We start from the raw sequence: 15,920 nt of genomic DNA, 5'->3' as shown, positions 1-15,920 counted from the left end.
CGGCTGCCGGCACGGGCGCTGCCGCCGGCCGCTCCGGCTGCCCCTATATTTAGGGGGATTTGTGACTGGCAGCATGCAGAGGAGCGCCGGCGCTTTGCAGCTGCGGTGCCTTTGAGCAGCCGCCGCTTTCAAGTTGTGCTGGAGCGGCTGTCTGTCCTGCTGTGCCGCTGCCACGGCCCTGAAATCCAGGCCACAGGAGCAGGAGTGGAGGCAGCGCCGGTACCCTCCTGCTGCCCCTGCCCGGCGCTTTGCCTCTGCCATGTGCCACGTGCCGTGCGATGTGTGCCACGTGCCGCATGCCGTGTGCCATGTCCGTACCATGTGCTGCGGGCCGCGTGCCACGCGCCGCGTGCCACATGCTGTGCCGTGTGCTGTACGCTGCGGGCCGTGAGCCACGTGGCATGTTCCAGGTGCCACGCGCTGCGTGCCGCGGGCTACGTGCCTTGCACCGCATGCCGCGCACCGCGCGCTTCGTGGTACGCGCTCCGTGCCGCGCCGTGTGCCGCTCCATGTCCTACATACCCTGTACCGCGTGTTGCGCGCCGTGCTCCGCGTGCCGTGCGCGCTGCCACGTGCCAGGCGCCGCGTTTGGGCCGCTGGCTCTGCGCCACGTGCCGTGCACGGCACGCAGGGCGCTGTGCCCCGCTGCTGCCGTCTGCAGCGCACCAAGTGCCGCGCGCCGTTTGCTGCCCTCGCCGCGTGCCGGCCGCCGCGTGCCACGTGCTGTGTGACACCGCGCCATGTGCCGCGTGCCTGCCACCCTGTCCCATGTGCCGCGTGACACTGCGCCGTGTGTCCTTCACCCTGTGCCACGCGCTGTGTGCCACCAGCCCGGTGCCGGCAAATGCTCCTGGGGAGGTGACACCCACCAGGGTGGGGTGTGACCCCAGGCCACCCTGGGGACTGAAACTGGGGCCCGGGGCAGCGGTCACAGGGCAGAGGCCACCCAAAAGCCTGCCACGCGGGTGCCACCGAGCTGGACTCTGAGGCCAGGCATGCAGCCGTCCCCCTGGGTGCCGGCACAGGGGTGCCAGCCTGCCCTGGTCCGTGCAGCTGTGCCGGCTGGGAGCAGCTCACCCATCCACCGGCACGGCCATGCTGAAGCGCCGTGCCCCTCCGGCACCGCCCGCTGCCGGCACCGCCGCACGCGGGCAGAGCGCGCTGCCCGCACCGCCCCGATCAACCTGCGTATTTATAGCTCCTGATTCATCTTCCTCTAAAAGCGGGATAATAGACGTCGCCATAGAAACCCGGCGCCTGATGAGCCTGTGGTGCCAACCGGCCCTCGGCGCGGGCAGGGGTCTGCCCCGGCACCCCAGTCCCCGGGGCCGGCTGGGTGCCCTGCCGGTGGGTGCAGGGGGACCCGATGGGGCTGGGGGTGCCCAGCATTGCCCAGCCAGGCTGCACCCACCGGCGGTGCAGGCAGCGTGCTGGTGCCACCGGGCTGCAGCGCCAGCATCCCCGGGGAGGGTCTCACTGCCTGCCCCCAGCTCGGCTGAGCCTCGGTGAGGGGTCCTGCTCGTGCCAGGGCTGCGCTCTTGCCCCCCACACTCCCATCCCGTCACTGTGCCATGCTGACCTGGTGGGTGCTGGTTAATTGAGCCAAGGGTTAATTATTGACAGTGCCTGTGCTTCCCAAGCAGCTTCATACAGAGATTCCTTGGAACACGGCAGGACAGGGGCTGGGAGCGGTGCTTGGGGTGCTGCCTGCCTGGGACACCCCAGGGTGCTGGGGGGGGGGCACAAGCCCCTGGGTGCAAACACCCCAGGTGCAGAGATGGGCAGGGGGGCAACCTGCCAGGGTGGTCAGGGCACTGCGGCCCCCCCAAAACATCACGAGGAGTGCTCTGGTGCAGGGTGGGGGGCATTCGGGGTGCAGGGGGCATTGGGGGGGGTGCACTAGGGCAGGGTGGGTGGCAGAGGGTCTCTGGAGGGGGTTGCGGAGGATGCACCGGGGCTGGGCAGGTGGCCCCTGGGCTTGGGGGTGGTCCCTGGGAGGATGTTTGGGACCTGGCAGCCGCGGGTGCTGCCGAAGAAGCCGCCTCCGTACCACGGGCTCCGCCGGCAAACACCAGCACCGTGCAGCCGTGCTGTGACCCACCATGGGATCTGGCAGCCCGCCACGACCCCCTGTGCTGCCCACAGGGCCATTGACCCACGCTGCAGATAAGGCCCCCAGCAATGGGTCCCCTCCCTGCTGCAGATCCTGATAACACCGGATGCTTCTTGCCCCTGGCGCCACCGGCACTCTGCTTCCCTCCCCACACCCATGGGAACACGCTGGCTGGCTGGAAATGGCAATAAATATTTATTTCCGCAGGGTGGGCTGGGCGGAAGCGGGGAGGTCACGGCCACGCGCACCCATCCCAGAGCACAGAAGGCCATGGGGATGGCCACAGGGTGCTGCCGGAAAAGTCCCACATCCTCAGGGGGATGTCAGTCGGTCCGCCCCGCCACCAGACCCCCAGCCCCGCTGCAGCCCCGGCACCCAGGGCGATGCATGGGGATGTATAAGTTATGGGGGGTGCTGGGGGGGCTCTCCATGCAGGATGCCCCTCCGCAGCGGGGCTCGGCAGGCAGTGGGGGGCCCAGTTATTTTGTGCAGTGGCAGGGCCCTGTGCTGCCAGCCCCCCTGGCCCCCCCAGCCCCTCAGGCCATGGGCCAGTGCATGGGCAGCTCCAAGTCGCCCATCTCCTCCTGGTAGATGCGGTTGAAGAGGGCGTTTTGCAGGGGGGAGAAGTGGTCGCGCCAGTCCCCCACCACGCCTGCGGGACAGAGGGTACAGGGGGGCAGGGAGGCTGCAGCCAGGGCCGGCGCCCCCCGCATCCCCCCTGTGTCCCCCCCACCCCGTCCCCCCTCACCTTTCCTCATGAAGCACCCCTGGCTGTGGTCCATGATCTCGGGGGGGATGAGGGTGTAGTTGGCCATGGTGTTGTCCCGCATGGTGGCGAAGCTGCAGTGCTGCTCCAGGGCTCCCAGTGTCTCCGGTCCCAGCGGGCAGCCCAGGAAGGCGCCGAGCCGCTGCGCCGTGCCGCACAGGTCCTGCGGCGGGAGGGCACGGTCAGCCCCGGGCAGCTGGTGGGGACGTGATGGGGACGTGCCGGGGGCTCACCTCGTGCAGCTCCTCGTAGGTGACGTAGAAGATGTCCAGGAGGTGCCGCTGGCTCACCCAGCCCTTGACATGCTCAAACCAGGAGCCGTAGTGCACTGGGGGGGAGGCAGGGGGGGTGACGGGGGGCCCCATGGGTGAGTCGTGGGGCCCCGGGGACTCCCCAGCCCTTACCTGTGCCCTCAAGGAATTGCGTGAAGAAGGTGTCAAAGGAGTCCGGGTTGGGGAGGAACTTGGCCAGGCGGTGGAAGTGGTAGAAGGAGACGACGACGTCCTTGGGGTTCCTGGCCACGTAGATCACCTGGTGGGAGGATGGCATCAGCCCCATGGCCGCGGGGAATTCCGCTCCACCCCCGCTCAGAAAACCCCTGGCAATCACCCCCGGCTGCGGGAAGCCCGTGAGCACGTGTTGTCCCTGCGGGGACCCCCCCAGACCATCCCAGCCCCCCTCACCTTGGCCTTGCTCTGCTGCAGGGCGGGGGCCAGGACGTGGGCAGGCAGGTGGGTGGTGATGAGCCGGCGAGCAGCCGTATCCTGCAGCGCATCCCTGCAGTAGATCTGCTCCAGCCAGGGCGCCCGCTCCCAGTTGGGAATGGTCTTGGCTGGCAGGACGTCCCCGTGGCTGAACAGCAGCGTCAGGATCTCCTGCATCCAGGTGGTGCCTGGGGAGGCAGGTGTCACGGCAGCGCCGGCACAGCACGGCACGGCACAGAATGGCGCAGCGGGGCAGAGCATGGCATGGCGCGGCACAGCCTGGCACGGCACGGCACGGCACGGCACGTCGTCGCATAGCACAGCACGGCGTGGTGCAGACTGGCACAGCACGGCACTGAACGGCGCGGCATGGCTTGGTACGGCACAACGTGGCACAGGGCAGCGGCTGGGCTGGCAGTGCCGTGTGGGACCCCCACCCCAGAGTCCCCACCAGTCACACCAGTCTGGGGTTGGGGACAGAACGGGGCTGGGACTGGGGAGGTGAAGGGGGCGGCTGCCCCCCAGCCATAGGGCAGTGGTTTTTGGGGAGGGGTGGGAGCCGATGGCTGGGGCTGGGGGTCCTCTGAGCTGTGCCTGGAGGGGCCAGTGGTCACCCGGCTGTGGGGGCCCGGGGTCCTGCCCGAGGAGGGGCTGGCCCCGAGCCCGGCCACTCCCAGCCACGTAGGCATCTCCCAGTCCTGCCGAGACGCTGTGGTCTGCACAGCAGAGCCTGTCCGTGCCCCCCACCACCACCCCAGCCTGCGGGTCCCCAGCCCTGCCCCATCCACCTGGGTCCCCTCCCTATCCCCCATCCCTGCCAGGTCCATCTTCACCCCCCAGTCCCCCGCCCCGCTGGCCCTCACCCGATTTGGGGTAGGTGGCGATGACCACGTCGGTGGGGCGGAAGGCAAAGGTGGCGGCAAAGCCAAGGGACTCCTGGGTGTGGAGGTGGCCGGGCAGGGAGATGCCGGCGAAGGTCTCTGTCACCTCCATCCGCTCCATGGCCCGGCTGCTGCCAGGCACACCCCGGCGATCGGCCTTAAATAGCTGCAAAAGAGGAAGCTTGTCCCAGCTGGGGGCCGGGCCCCCCAGCACATTCCTGCTGGGGGGGGGCCAGGGATCCAGCCGCGCTGGGGCCACCGCCGGGAGAGCTGCCTGCGGGGCCAGGGGGCTGCGGGACAGCCCCGGGTTGGGACAGGGGTCCCGCACGGCCGGACCCCCCGCCGCAGCCAGGAGAGCCGGGGTGGCCAGAGCACCCCGCTCGCCCAGCAGCAGGAGGGGAGCCAGGGAGCCTCACTGGCTGCAGCAGCCTGCGGTCACCCCGGGGGTGCCAGCCCCACGCCGTTCCCCACAGCCGGCACGGTGAGGGAGGAAGGGATTCCCATCCCAGTGGACTCTGGGACGAGAAGCAGGGCTGGCCGCCTCCATGTGGCTCCCTGCCACTCCCAGCAGCCCCGCCGTGCCTTTTGCCACGCACAACACCGCAGCCACCGCCAGCCCCACGGCTGCCGCCGGCCCCCACGCAGGAGCCAGTGAGGGTGACCCCCACCGCAGGCGCTGGGCCACAGGACCGATGGGTGCCTCAGTTTACCCCCAACACGCTGCAGCAGGACCACGGGGCGGGGGGAGCCCGGCACACACGGGGCACCGTCGGCAGCCCCGCGCCAGGGCCGTGCCACCCCGGCTGCTGCCCCCCAGCCCCTCCATGGCGGGACAGCCTCACCACGGAGCCACAGGTTGCGCCAGCACTCAGCCACTCCCCAGTGTCCGACGCCACGTCGGGGGGTGGCCAGAGCCCATCCCAGCCTGCTGCTGGCCCACAAGCCGGAAAACGTATTTATCAGCCATTGCAGGCAGCAGCTGCCCGAGCATCCAGGGCCGGAGTGAACAAGGGACGTGGGTGCCAGCGCTGGGCCGGGGGTGCCGGCGGGTGCGGTGCTGGGGAGGCTGAGGCGGGGATGGGACGAACACTTTCCCAGCACAAAAAAAATATCTGGGCTGCATTAGCGGGGCCGGGAACACCACTGCCGCTATGTGGGGAGGTCCTGGCACGGCTCTGCCACCCAGGGCCGGGCTGGGGGAGGCTGCCATGCTGCCCCAGTGAGTGCTGTACCAGCGCTGGGGCACAGGGCACGCAGGGTGGGGTTGTGGCTGATGTTCCTGGTTATTTATTTACGGCAGGAGGGGACTGACAGCGAGCCAGGGCAGCCGTCCCGGTGCGTGCGCTCCGCAGGCCCGCGGCGGCAGGTCACCCCGGCTCTTCCCCCAGCAGCACCGAGCGGGTGAAGATGCCGGGTGGGAGCGTGCTGGTGCTGGTGTTGGCGCTGGTGCTGTGCCTGCTCCTGCCCTGCGCCGGGCAGCATCACCAGGAGGAGGCCGAGCGCATCATGACGACCACGCCGGTCATCGATGGGTGAGCAAAGCTTGCCTGGCCCCGCGGCGTGCTCGGCCACCCCGGCAGGGCTGCAGCTCTCGGCACCCTGAGAAAAAAACCCTGGCCAGGAAACTCCACCGGGGACAGCCTTGCTGGGGAATCCCCATGCCAAGCACGCCGGGGCTGTGCAGAGACAGCTTTCCAGGGGGATCCCCGTGCCCAGCACCCCGGGGCCGTGCTGCCGAGGGGATCCCCGGCAGTGCAGCCCAGCCAGGAGTGGGCAGGGTGCCGGGAAGTCGGGGGGCCAGGCTGCCCCGGGGGAAGTCCTCGCTTAGGGGAAAAGGGTTTCGTGAGGTCGTTTCCTAAGGGACACCCCCAGTCTCGTGCCAGGACTCTCAGGAGGGTCCTCTGTACATTTCTCCTGCGGCACCAGCCCTGTGCCGTGGCAACCCGGCACGGCGCAGTCCCTGGAAGTGGGCATGGGGCAGCGGGAGCTGGAAAATGCAAGGACCATGGTGCAGGAGGAGAGACGTGGGAGCCAGCCCATGCGTCTGTCTCCCAGCGCTCCCCCAGCGATACTGCTGGGCGTGGGACGCCACGTGGTGGTGACATCCCCACGGCAGTGACGGTGACATCCCCATCGGGGGGATGCCAGGCTGGCTCCCCTGGGTGCGAGGGCTGAGCGGGGATGGTGGGTAGAGGGGTGCACAGAAGGGTGCCTGGCCTCCCCCCGGCTACCCGCCAGCCAGCAAAGGGGTCCCACGTGGGGCTGTGCCCCAGGAGTGACCTGTCCCCGGCTCCCCACCGGAGCTGCTTGGGTGGCTCTTGGCAGAGAGCACAGATGGGCGGGGAGAGCCACCAGTGGGTGGATGATGATGATGATAGACAGATGGACAGACAGATGGATGGATAAACAATGACCAGATGAGTGGGGAGTGGGTGGGCAGGCATACAGGGAGATGGGCGGCCAGGAGGCTGGATGGACAGACGGGCAGGTGGACAGACAGCCCCTCGCTCCCACCCTCTCTCTTGCCTAGGCACAACGACCTGCCCTGGCAGCTCCTCAAGAGGTTCAACAACCAGCTGGGGCTGCCGGAGGCCAACCTCATGCTGCTGAACGACACCCACACCAACATCCCCAAACTGCGCAGCGGGCACGTGGGCGGGCAGGTGGGACGGCGAGGCGGGCGGGGGGCACCGGGGCGGGCACCGGGGCGGGCGGGGGCACCAGGGTGAGGGGCCATGGGCACGGGGCCAGTCTCCGGTGCTCACCGAGTGCCATTGCGGGCAGTTCTGGTCGGTGTACGTGCCCTGCGACACGCAGAACAAGGATGCGGTGAAGCGCACGTTGGAGCAGATCGACGTGGTGCACCGCATGTGTGAGATGTACCCCAAGACCTTCGCCTGTGTCGTCGACAGCGCTGGTGAGCGGGTGTGGGGCCGGGACGCGGGTGCCCCAGGGGATGCCGGTGCGCCAGTGCCCACCCTGACTGATGCCCCCCACCCTCCCGCAGGCATCCAGCAAGCTTTCCAGAGCAAGAAGGTGGCCAGCCTCATCGGCGTGGAGGGTGGCCACTCCATCGACAGCAGCCTGGGTGTCCTGCGCACCTTCTACCGCCTGGGCGTCCGCTACATGACCCTCACCCACAGCTGCAACACCCCCTGGTAGCAGCCCCCGGGGTCAGGGGTGCCAGGGACAGCATTGGGGGGTTGGGAAACGGAGCATGTGGCCAAGCAGGGGTGCACAGCCGGGGGGTGGGGTCCACCCTGATGCTCTCCCGACTCCGCAGGGCTGACAACTGGCTGGTGGACACTGGGGATGAGCCGCCCCTGCACCACGGCCTCTCGCCCTTTGGGAAGGTGAGTGTGGACAGGGTCAGTCGCAGCACCTGGGAGCAATGGCCAGGGCAAGGGGGATGTGTACCAGCACCCAACAGCCCCACGCCGAGTTGTTAAGCCACGCAGCGGGTGCCCTGGGTGCATGGTATCCCCCTCTTGAAGGGTGGCCACAGCCCTTCGTGCCCACCCTGTCCCCATCGACCCCATCCCCGCAGACAGTGGTGGAGGAGATGAACCGCCTGGGCATGATCGTGGACCTGGCCCACATCTCGATGGAGACGATGAAGGTCGTGCTGCGCCTTTCCAAAGCCCCCGTCATCTTCAGCCACTCGTCCGCCTACGGCCTCTGCCCGCACCACCGCAACGTGCCCGATGACGTGCTGCAGATGGTGGTGAGCGCCGGGGCACGGCCATGGGCTGGCAGAGGGGCCGGTGGCCACGGCGGCTGCAGGGCTCAGGGCCGCCTCTGCCCCAGGCCTCCACAGGCAGCCTGGTGATGGTCAACTTCTACAATGAGTACGTGACGTGCCGGGACACGGCCACGCTCGCCGACGTCGCAGGTGAGGTGGACGCCGGGGCTGGTGGGAGGTGGGTGGCTGTGGCTGTGTCCCCCCCCAGACCCGCTTACCCCAGGCCCTCCGCGCCCGCAGACCACATGGATTATGTGAAGAAGGTGGCCGGTGTCGAGTCTGTCGGCTTTGGCGGGGACTATGACGGCGTCACACGGTAAAGCGGGCAATGGGTGCGGGATGGGCTGTGCCGGTGGGATGGGGCAGCGTGTCCCCGGCCGTGGGGACTTGCTGTGGTGGTGGGGGATCTCCCCCATGCCCTGCGTGGGTGGCAGGGAGGTGGGTGCCGTCGGGCTCGGCTGCCCCCGGCACAGCTGTGAGCTGCGGGGTGGCACAGGCTCCCCACCGGCCTGGAGGACGTCTCCACGTACCCCGCACTGGTGGCCGAGCTGCTGGCGAGGAACTGGACGGAGGCAGAGGTGAAGGCGGCCCTGGCCGAAAACCTGCTCCGCGTCTTCAGGAAGGTGGAGGAGGTGAGCGGGGCACCGGGCACGGGGAGGCACAGGGCTTGGGGACACATGGGGCAGCAGGGACACACAGGACACCCGGACGTGTGGCCCTCGGGGATGGATGGGGCCATGGGGATGGGCGAGGTGACGGGGCTGCGGCGAACACGGCACCCACCCTTCGCTGTGGGAGCCCACCCTGTCCCCCACTGCAGGTGAAGAGGAGCCTGCAAGGCACGGCTGCCCGCGAGACACCCATCGCCTTCGAGGAGCTGGAGGGGACGTGCAGGACTCGCTACGGGTATGGCAACGGTGCTGGCACAGCCCGGCTCCCGCTAGCAGCCCTGGCACTGGTGCTGGCCCTGCTCCACTCCCTGCTCTCCTAGCACCCGGCCCCGGATCCATCCCCGCCGCCCCTTCCCACCCACACACCATCCCCATGAGCAAAATAAAGCCTTGCGTCGAGCACTGCCGGCAGTGTGCGTCCGTGCTGGGACTCCATGGGGACCACCAGCCCTGGTCCCAGCACGTCACCAGCCGTGCCGACACCCTGCCGGCCACCTCGGGCGGGGCAGAGGCGTAGGGGCTCGGTGGGCGCCCAGCCGAGGGCAGGGGGAAGCTGTCACCGCACCGGGAGTGACACATCGCTGCAACACACAGCCAGGGTGGCTGTAGGGCTGCCTCCGCAGGATGCTTACATTAATCATTAGCTGATTAACTGGCTACTCAATTATCTTCTTAGCCATTTCCTCTCACATTTGGGAACAGCCTGTCTTCGGAGCGGAGGCGGCTTTAGGCACAGGGAAAACAGGCAGGAGAAGGAGAGCCATCTTCCTGTGGCATTCGCAAATTGGCTGAGGCGCAGAGACCCGTCTGGCAGCCAGGCACGGGGAAGGGAGAAGATGGGCACGGGGAAGGGATGTGCCCGGTCCCCGCTGGGATGGCAGCCACACCGGGCCGCAGCAGCCGCAGTGAAGCTGCTGTCAGTGGGTGCTGATGGTGGAACCGGGGCGGGGAAAGCACCGGGGCTCCCTCTGTGGGGTTCGGAGCTGGGAATGTCCCCCTCGGAAAGCCCGGCCTCCTCCCCACAAGGGCTGGGGAACAGTGCAGGGAAGAGCGCAGGGAGCTGGAAGACCATGCTGGGGAAAGGAGCTCAACTTGAGGTGGCTGCCCCGGTTACCCAGTGCCGGTGTCGGCTGCGCCACGGCCGCTCCTACTCACCCCGGTTCACCCCTGGCTTGGCTACATGAAGGGAAGTGTTGGGGGGACTCATCAGGGCCCCTTCCCCTCCGGCACCCCCAGAGGAGGTGACCCTGGCCCTGGGAAGCCAAGGCTCCACAGGACTGTCCCCTTCCTCCTCCCCACCCCAGCCCCTCGGTGCCAGGTGCTCTGCCCCAGGCATCACCTGTGCCCCGGCCGCAGGGACCCCGCGCCCGAGCCCCCAGACACACCCCAGTGGATGTTCAGGGATTGTTTATTTAAAACAGCAGAAGGTGGTGAACAGGAGTTGGGAGAAAAGGCAAATGAGACAAGCTTTAAAAAAACCCACAAAAATGAAACCACAGAGAAACACCACACTGAAATAAGGAGCATTTCCAGGGGTCAGGCTCCCTGGGTGTGTCCCGGCCCCCAGCCCCACAGCTGACCCCCATGCAGGGCCAGGCTACCTGGCCCTGGTAGCATTCCTGCTCCGTGGTACAGGCACAAATCTCTGCTGGGGCTCCTGCTTTCTGCCCAGCCCACGGGGAGGAGGCCCAAGATCTGATGCTCCATCATGCACAAGTGACTTTCTCCCTTTCTCCCCCTCCACGGTCACCTCTGTCAGTCACTAGCCACGCCCTGCCAAGGTCACTGAATGCAAGAAGAAATAATGAAAACCAAAAGTGTTTTGTATTGCAAGTGCTAGGGAGATGGCCCCTGACCCACGGCAAATCCTGCCCAGAGGCAGCCCGGGAGGTGAGCCAGCTCTGGGAGCTGCCTCCCTCTCCCCGCCACGTTCCCCTTCCTTCCCCCAAGCACAGCCCAGAGCAGCAGCTGTGCGTGCCTTAAAATTCCCTTCCAAAGCGATGGATCAGAGCTGCCCTACTGCAGCGGGGCCAACCGCCCGCTCCTGGCACAGCTCAGCGCCGCCAGAGCCGGCGGCTGCACAGCACCGCGGCGAGAAGCTAAAGGTTCCTCCTCGTGACAGCTAAAGGAAACTACATTTCCTTCCCAACAAGCTTCCCGGAAACCCAGCAGCTCAGTCGTGCCTGGGAGTGCCAGAGGAGAAGGGGCACAGATTTCAGCCCCCAGGGGAGGCTCCGAGGGACAAGCAACCACGTTTCCCTGGGAGCAGCGGACGAGCAGGGAGGCTGCGGTGCCCTGGACGCAGCCCTTGCTCAGCCAGCTCAGTGCCGATCTCAGAGCAGCTGCCGCGAGGTGGGGAGGGCGGAGAGGGAACGGCAGCAGATAGCCAGGGGACGAGCCGCAGCCAGCGCAGGCCGACACACTCTCAGGACGGTTTAGCATTTGCTGTCACACCCAGCCAGGGGACATTTGGGGACGAGGCTGTGGCCACCACAGCTGCGAGCCCAGGGCTGGAAGCAGCTGTGATCCCCTCCCAGGTGCTGGATGTCAAGCAGTGGCGGGTCCACGTGGGACGTCAGGGCCTGGATAACTGTTTCCAGACCGCAGCAGCCGGAGATGGGGAGCGGGTGGATTTACAGGCAAACACAGAAGGGCTTGAGCAGGGCAGGACAAGCACTTCAAAGGTCACTTTGTGGTACGGAGCTCCGGGGAGGTCTGGCCCGGCAGGAGAGTGAGTGGCAAGGTGAAGTCTGCAAACAAGGGCACTCGGATATGGCTCGGGAAGGTCACTGCGAGGGAAGAGATGCCACGGCGTAACCTTCCCTTCCTGCAAGGCACTAACCTTCCCAGAAACACCACAGCCAGGAAAACAACCCTTCCCAAACCGCTGCCAGAGGAAGGCAGCCCCGTGGGGATCCCCTGTTCCTTGTAAACAGCTCCCTGCTGCGGGCCCCGAGGGACGCGTAGCTCAGAGAGCCGGTCTGAGACAGCTAACGACAGAAGCGTGCCACGCGCAGAGGAGTCAGGCGAGCAGCACCCCAGAACGCACCGCGACCCGCTTCCAGAAGGACTGCTTTAGTGTTACACCAGGAGCGGGAAGTTGCGTCATGGGACGCTGCTAGATACCAGCAGCAACCCTCAACTGAAAAACACCCTGAAAGCAGAACCAGCAAAGCATCCCTCAAGCCCAGAAGAGGCTGTCTCTGCTCAGAACCCCCCTGCCAGGGTCGCTGCCTGTCCTGGGAACAGTCATCACCGCTGCACCCCAAAAGAAGAGTCTAACCGCAGGCGGGCAGGGCTGGGGACGTGCTGCTGGAGGAGGGGAAGGCCGGCTCCGCCCGGCCGGTGGGTCAGAGCAAGGATGTAGCAGAAGTGGGGAAGGAGTCCCGGGCCCCTCCAGCCCACGTGCCATCCCACCAGAGCAGGGCAGCAGTCCGCAGCGGCCACAGGAGACCTTAATTCCGCAAGGCGGCCAACCTGGAAGGGAGAACACGAGGGAAGCGATGTGAGAGCAGCACGGGATGGCCATGACTCGGGGGGACCCATCTGCCCATGCGTGCAGGGAACGTCTCTGCCCAAAAACCTCCCTCCTGCGGCAGAGGTGCAAGAAATCCTGCCCCGGAGCAGGCAGCCGCGGCTGCCTGGGAGTGTTGCGGAGCACCCGTCATCAACGCAGGGGTTCCCGGCTTCCCTTCGGGTGCCTCGCCACTGCAGCCCGCCTGGTGCCTCTCCCCAGGGAGCACACTGCAGCGGGGGGCGTCCCCAGATGGACCCCAGCGGCAGCTGCGTGGGGAGCAGCAGGGAGGGATTGGGGAGAGGAAGCTCATCAGCTTCTCCTGGGGCAGTTCCAGGGAGACAGCCTGTTCCCGGCACTGTTGGAAGGTCAGCGCGAAGCGTTCCCGGAGCAGCAGCAGCTGCGTGAGGGCGAGCACGGAGCAGGGGGAGGCTGTTTTGCACCTTGTCAAGGAGAGCTCACTGCTGAGTGCCAGGAGCCACCCCCTCTCTGTCCTGCAGCCCCAAATGGCTGTCTCGCCTGCCTGCGTGGGTCACCACAGGACCCACCGGGCTCCAGCTCGCCTGGACATGAGAGAGGGGGCTCAGCACCTGCTTGCCCTGCCACAATAAGGTGACTCATTCCCTTCAGAGCAGTGAGGGATCCCTGGGAAGGATTCAAATCGCCTCGACACAAGGCAAAGGACCCAGGAAAGAACAAACCTCCGCGACAGCTGGTCTTCCTGGCTGCGAACCGAGCTCTCCCCGACTGCCGAAGCCCCCTCGGGGAGCTGGTTGAGCTGGTCCATGATCTCCAGGCCATTCTCCTCCGCAATCTGGACAATGAGACTGTCCACCTGCTCTTGCGGCGTGGTCAGCGTGGTAGCAGAGCTCATGGAGTCCTCCATGACCTGCGAGGGAGACAGCCTGTCACCCCGTCCCACCGGCAGAGCCACGCAGCCCAGCCCGGCTTCTTTCCCCAAAAAACCGTCTGCCGATCCCGTGTCGCTGCCAGCCCCCTCAGCCAGAACGGCCTCCAGCTGGACAGCCGGGCTGCAGCAGAGCGGTGCGAGGTCCGGTTTGGCCACAGACCCTCTCCAAGTAACAGCTAGCTATGACACAGGGGACAGCCGCCCTCCCTCCTCTCCCCATCTGCCTCTTCCCCATCAGGCAGTGGAGATGCGTCTCCCTCAGTGTCTCTCACATCCCTCAAATGCAGAGAACACAACTGTGTGAACAGCTTGGGTAGTTGCCCACACCGGAGGCTGGAGTCCCCAAGGGGAAGAGAGCATGGCTGCAGAAGCCCGAGGTACCGCTGGGACCCGGCTCCCTCCCAGGAGGCAGCACATCCGCAGACCCCGCAGGAGACAAGCCCACCCACCCGAAGGTGGCAGCTCCCAGCCCTCCCGGACCCCTCCGAGGCCACACCAGCGCTTACCGACGTATGAACGTCCAAATTCTGAACCTGCTGCTCGAATTTATCCATCACTGCAGACACCTTCTGCAGGTCCATGGAGCTCAGAGCCTTGTCCAAGGCCTTGGTCACCTGTGCCATGTTTTTCGTCACCTGCAAGAGGAGATTGCTTCGTGGACGCTCCCCGAACACGAGGGACATCGCTGCTGAGAGCAAAACCCAGGACAGCAAGAGAGACAGCAGCGTTTCTGGTGCTCACAGCAGCGTTACAAGGCAGGACAGGCTCTGCCTCTCCGCAGGCAGCAGGTTTCTCCAGCCAAATGCAGCCACCAAAGACCTCAGGTAGCGCTCCGGGCTGGACAGGGCCTAGCCCACCACCCTCATCATGCCGTGAGGCAAAAGGCCCCAGGCATGAGCCCTTCTCCTGCCTGCGCAGCCACAGGTTAAGGATTTAACCCAAGCCCGCAATGGAGCAGCCCCGCTGGACTGGCTGCACTGGAGCGAGGGGCTCCGAGCGAACTGTGAGGCACAGTGAGGGTGTCTTCCAGGGAGAGGGAAGTCTGAGGCAGCTCACAGGGGTGGGAGGGGAAGAGCCACCATTCGCTCACTCAGTGCAGGGCACAGGCAGGTCCCGAATCCCCGCACAGAGGCTCTTACCCCCTTCATCGTCACCGCCGTCTGGACCTTGGAGGCCACCGCATCCACCCGGGAAGACATGCGGAGCCAGTTAAGCCCCTCGTTCTTCTTGCGGATGGCATTCTCTGCGTAGACGCGGGCACACTCCACGTTCTTCTGCTGAAGAGCCTGGAGGGGCAAAGGGCGACCGCTTGCACAGGGGATCCACTGCAGCTTCATAAATGGGAGCGCTCAGGTTCTGCCGGGCTGGTTCCCAGCAGGAAAAGCTCAGAAAACAGTTCTAACAACTCGAACTCGGTTTTGAGTCACCCTCCAAATGCCAGATGGGAATTTTGTCCCTCTTGGCATTGCCGGGATGTGCCGCAGCCATCCGGCAGGCTCGAGAGCTGAGGGTGGGTCTCAAAACCCGTGGGGACAGAGCTGGTGGGTGTGGGGGGGTCCCTGCCCCAGTCCCTCAGGGAAGGCACCGGACAAGGCAGGGTGGGATCCGCGGCTGCCGGCAGCTCCCCACGCCAGGGGCAAGCTCCCACCCACCTTTTTGACTTTAGCTTGCTCGGCCTTGGAGTCTTTCTCAGCTTTTTTGGCGAGTTTCTCCAGCTGCTTCGCTGTGAACTGTGGAAAAAACTACAGGTTAGTGCCCGGGGCAGCAGTGCAGAACCGGGGACCCACCGGGGCTGCCTCCTCCAGCTGCGGCAGGGAGGAACCGGCTCCCAGAGCTCCCGGGCAACTAGGAAACCCATTTTTCCCCCGCTTCCGAGAAGGGGAAGGCCAGGAACGGCAGCCCCGGTGACAAACCCAGGTAACGGGCTCCCTCTTCCCGCAGCCGCCGGTATCGGCGGGGATCCCGCGGCACCCCCAAGAAGGCGGATCTCCACAGGCCAGGGCCTCCTTCTGTCACGGGGGCCCCGACGAGGCGTGACTCAGCGGGTGGGACGGTCCCCGGGGGAGGCGGACACCGTCACCGGTCCTCCGGTACCGAAGATACGGGGCGGAGAGCTGAGAGCCCACCGCCGCCCTCACCTTCAGCTGGAAGAGCGTGTCTGAAAGGGAAGGAAAACAGAGGCTCAGGGACGGCACACTGGGGCAACACCGGGACCTGAACCGGGACCGGAGACCGGCTTAGCCCCAGCCCCAGTCGCCGGCCTCCAGTCCCATTCCCGGTCCCGGTCCCGGTCCCAGTCCCAGCCTCGACCTCGGCCCCACCCCATCCATCAGGCCAAGCCCCCCACACCCCCGCCCCCACAAATCCCGTAGCGGCGGAGCCGCCTTTTCCCGCCTACCCACCCTTACCGTCCATCCTGCTCCGCCGCCGCTTCCGGGTTCTGCCACCGTTTCCGGGTTCTACCGCCCGCCGCTTCCGGGATGCGCGCGCCGGTTTCTCGCGAGAGCGCCAGGCGGCAGAGGGGGAGATCACGTGGGTGGGCCATGTAGGAGGAGTCATGTGGGGGCGTGGTCACGAAGTTGAGGGGACTGGGCTGGAGGTGTGGCCAAAAAGGGCTAC

At 66.6% G+C, this 15,920-nt stretch overlaps 3 protein-coding genes across 5 annotated transcripts; 1 reads left to right on the top strand and 2 right to left on the bottom strand.

The window, feature by feature from the left end:
- Positions 1–2,285: 2,285 nt before the first annotated feature.
- LOC142060837 (sulfotransferase 2B1-like) lies at positions 2,286–4,971 on the bottom strand. Of its 2 annotated transcripts, XM_075101125.1 has the most exons (7): positions 4,881–4,971; positions 4,447–4,630; positions 3,563–3,771; positions 3,284–3,410; positions 3,113–3,207; positions 2,862–3,042; positions 2,286–2,765 (listed from the first exon to the last, which is right to left on the bottom strand). In XM_075101125.1, exons 2-7 carry the CDS (start codon positions 4,583–4,585, stop codon positions 2,650–2,652), a joined length of 867 nt encoding a protein of 288 aa, XP_074957226.1. In that variant the 5' UTR covers positions 4,586–4,630; positions 4,881–4,971; the 3' UTR covers positions 2,286–2,649. The 2 variants fall into 2 exon arrangements, with proteins under 2 accessions (XP_074957226.1, XP_074957225.1); XM_075101124.1 differs by lacking the exon at positions 4,881–4,971 and having other exon boundaries at positions 4,447–4,619.
- Positions 4,972–5,409: 438 nt separating this feature from the next.
- DPEP1 (dipeptidase 1) lies at positions 5,410–9,279 on the top strand. 2 transcript variants are annotated; one of them, XM_075101120.1, is made up of 11 exons: positions 5,410–5,479; positions 5,765–5,996; positions 6,995–7,127; positions 7,249–7,381; positions 7,472–7,622; positions 7,748–7,817; positions 8,012–8,188; positions 8,272–8,356; positions 8,447–8,522; positions 8,703–8,838; positions 9,027–9,279. In XM_075101120.1, the coding sequence occupies exons 2-11, from the start codon at positions 5,872–5,874 to the stop codon at positions 9,195–9,197; spliced, it is 1,257 nt and encodes a 418-aa protein (XP_074957221.1). In that variant the 5' UTR covers positions 5,410–5,479; positions 5,765–5,871; the 3' UTR covers positions 9,198–9,279. The 2 variants fall into 2 exon arrangements, with proteins under 2 accessions (XP_074957221.1, XP_074957220.1); XM_075101119.1 differs by having other exon boundaries at positions 5,410–5,513.
- Positions 9,280–10,267: 988 nt separating this feature from the next.
- CHMP1A (charged multivesicular body protein 1A) lies at positions 10,268–15,875 on the bottom strand. The gene is made up of 7 exons (XM_075101127.1): positions 15,710–15,875; positions 15,440–15,459; positions 14,954–15,031; positions 14,441–14,587; positions 13,808–13,936; positions 13,093–13,280; positions 10,268–12,354 (listed from the first exon to the last, which is right to left on the bottom strand). The coding sequence occupies exons 1-7, from the start codon at positions 15,858–15,860 to the stop codon at positions 12,333–12,335; spliced, it is 735 nt and encodes a 244-aa protein (XP_074957228.1). The 5' UTR covers positions 15,861–15,875; the 3' UTR covers positions 10,268–12,332.
- Between the last annotated feature and the right edge of the window lie 45 nt (positions 15,876–15,920).

This window comes from Phalacrocorax aristotelis, chromosome 8 (genome assembly GCF_949628215.1).
Source record: "Phalacrocorax aristotelis chromosome 8, bGulAri2.1, whole genome shotgun sequence".
Classification (NCBI taxonomy): Eukaryota; Metazoa; Chordata; class Aves; order Suliformes; family Phalacrocoracidae; genus Phalacrocorax; species Phalacrocorax aristotelis.
This window is presented reverse-complemented; position numbering and strand designations above follow the sequence as displayed.

What these genes read in the sequence shown, in the direction of transcription:
- LOC142060837 (XM_075101125.1), bottom strand. Translation starts at nt 4,585, where the DNA reads ATGGAGCGGATGGAGGTGACAGAGACCTTCGCCGGCATCTCCCTGCCC. An exon ending in GCAATTCCTTGAGGGCACAG is followed by an intron (nt 3,208 to 3,283) that starts GTAAGGGCTGGG and finishes CCTCCCCCCCAG; the next exon opens with TGCACTACGGCTCCTGGTTT. An exon ending in GGGGTGCTTCATGAGGAAAG is followed by an intron (nt 2,766 to 2,861) that starts GTGAGGGGGGAC and finishes TCTGTCCCGCAG; the next exon opens with GCGTGGTGGGGGACTGGCGC.
- DPEP1 (XM_075101120.1), top strand. Translation starts at nt 5,872, where the DNA reads ATGCCGGGTGGGAGCGTGCTGGTGCTGGTGTTGGCGCTGGTGCTGTGC. An exon ending in ACCACGCCGGTCATCGATGG is followed by an intron (nt 5,997 to 6,994) that starts GTGAGCAAAGCT and finishes TCTCTTGCCTAG; the next exon opens with GCACAACGACCTGCCCTGGC. An exon ending in GCGGGCACGTGGGCGGGCAG is followed by an intron (nt 7,128 to 7,248) that starts GTGGGACGGCGA and finishes CATTGCGGGCAG; the next exon opens with TTCTGGTCGGTGTACGTGCC.
- CHMP1A (XM_075101127.1), bottom strand. Translation starts at nt 15,860, where the DNA reads ATGACTCCTCCTACATGGCCCACCCACGTGATCTCCCCCTCTGCCGCC. An exon ending in ACACGCTCTTCCAGCTGAAG is followed by an intron (nt 15,032 to 15,439) that starts GTGAGGGCGGCG and finishes TTTTTTCCACAG; the next exon opens with TTCACAGCGAAGCAGCTGGA. An exon ending in GAAGACCAGCTGTCGCGGAG is followed by an intron (nt 12,355 to 13,092) that starts GTTTGTTCTTTC and finishes TCTCCCTTCCAG; the next exon opens with GTTGGCCGCCTTGCGGAATT.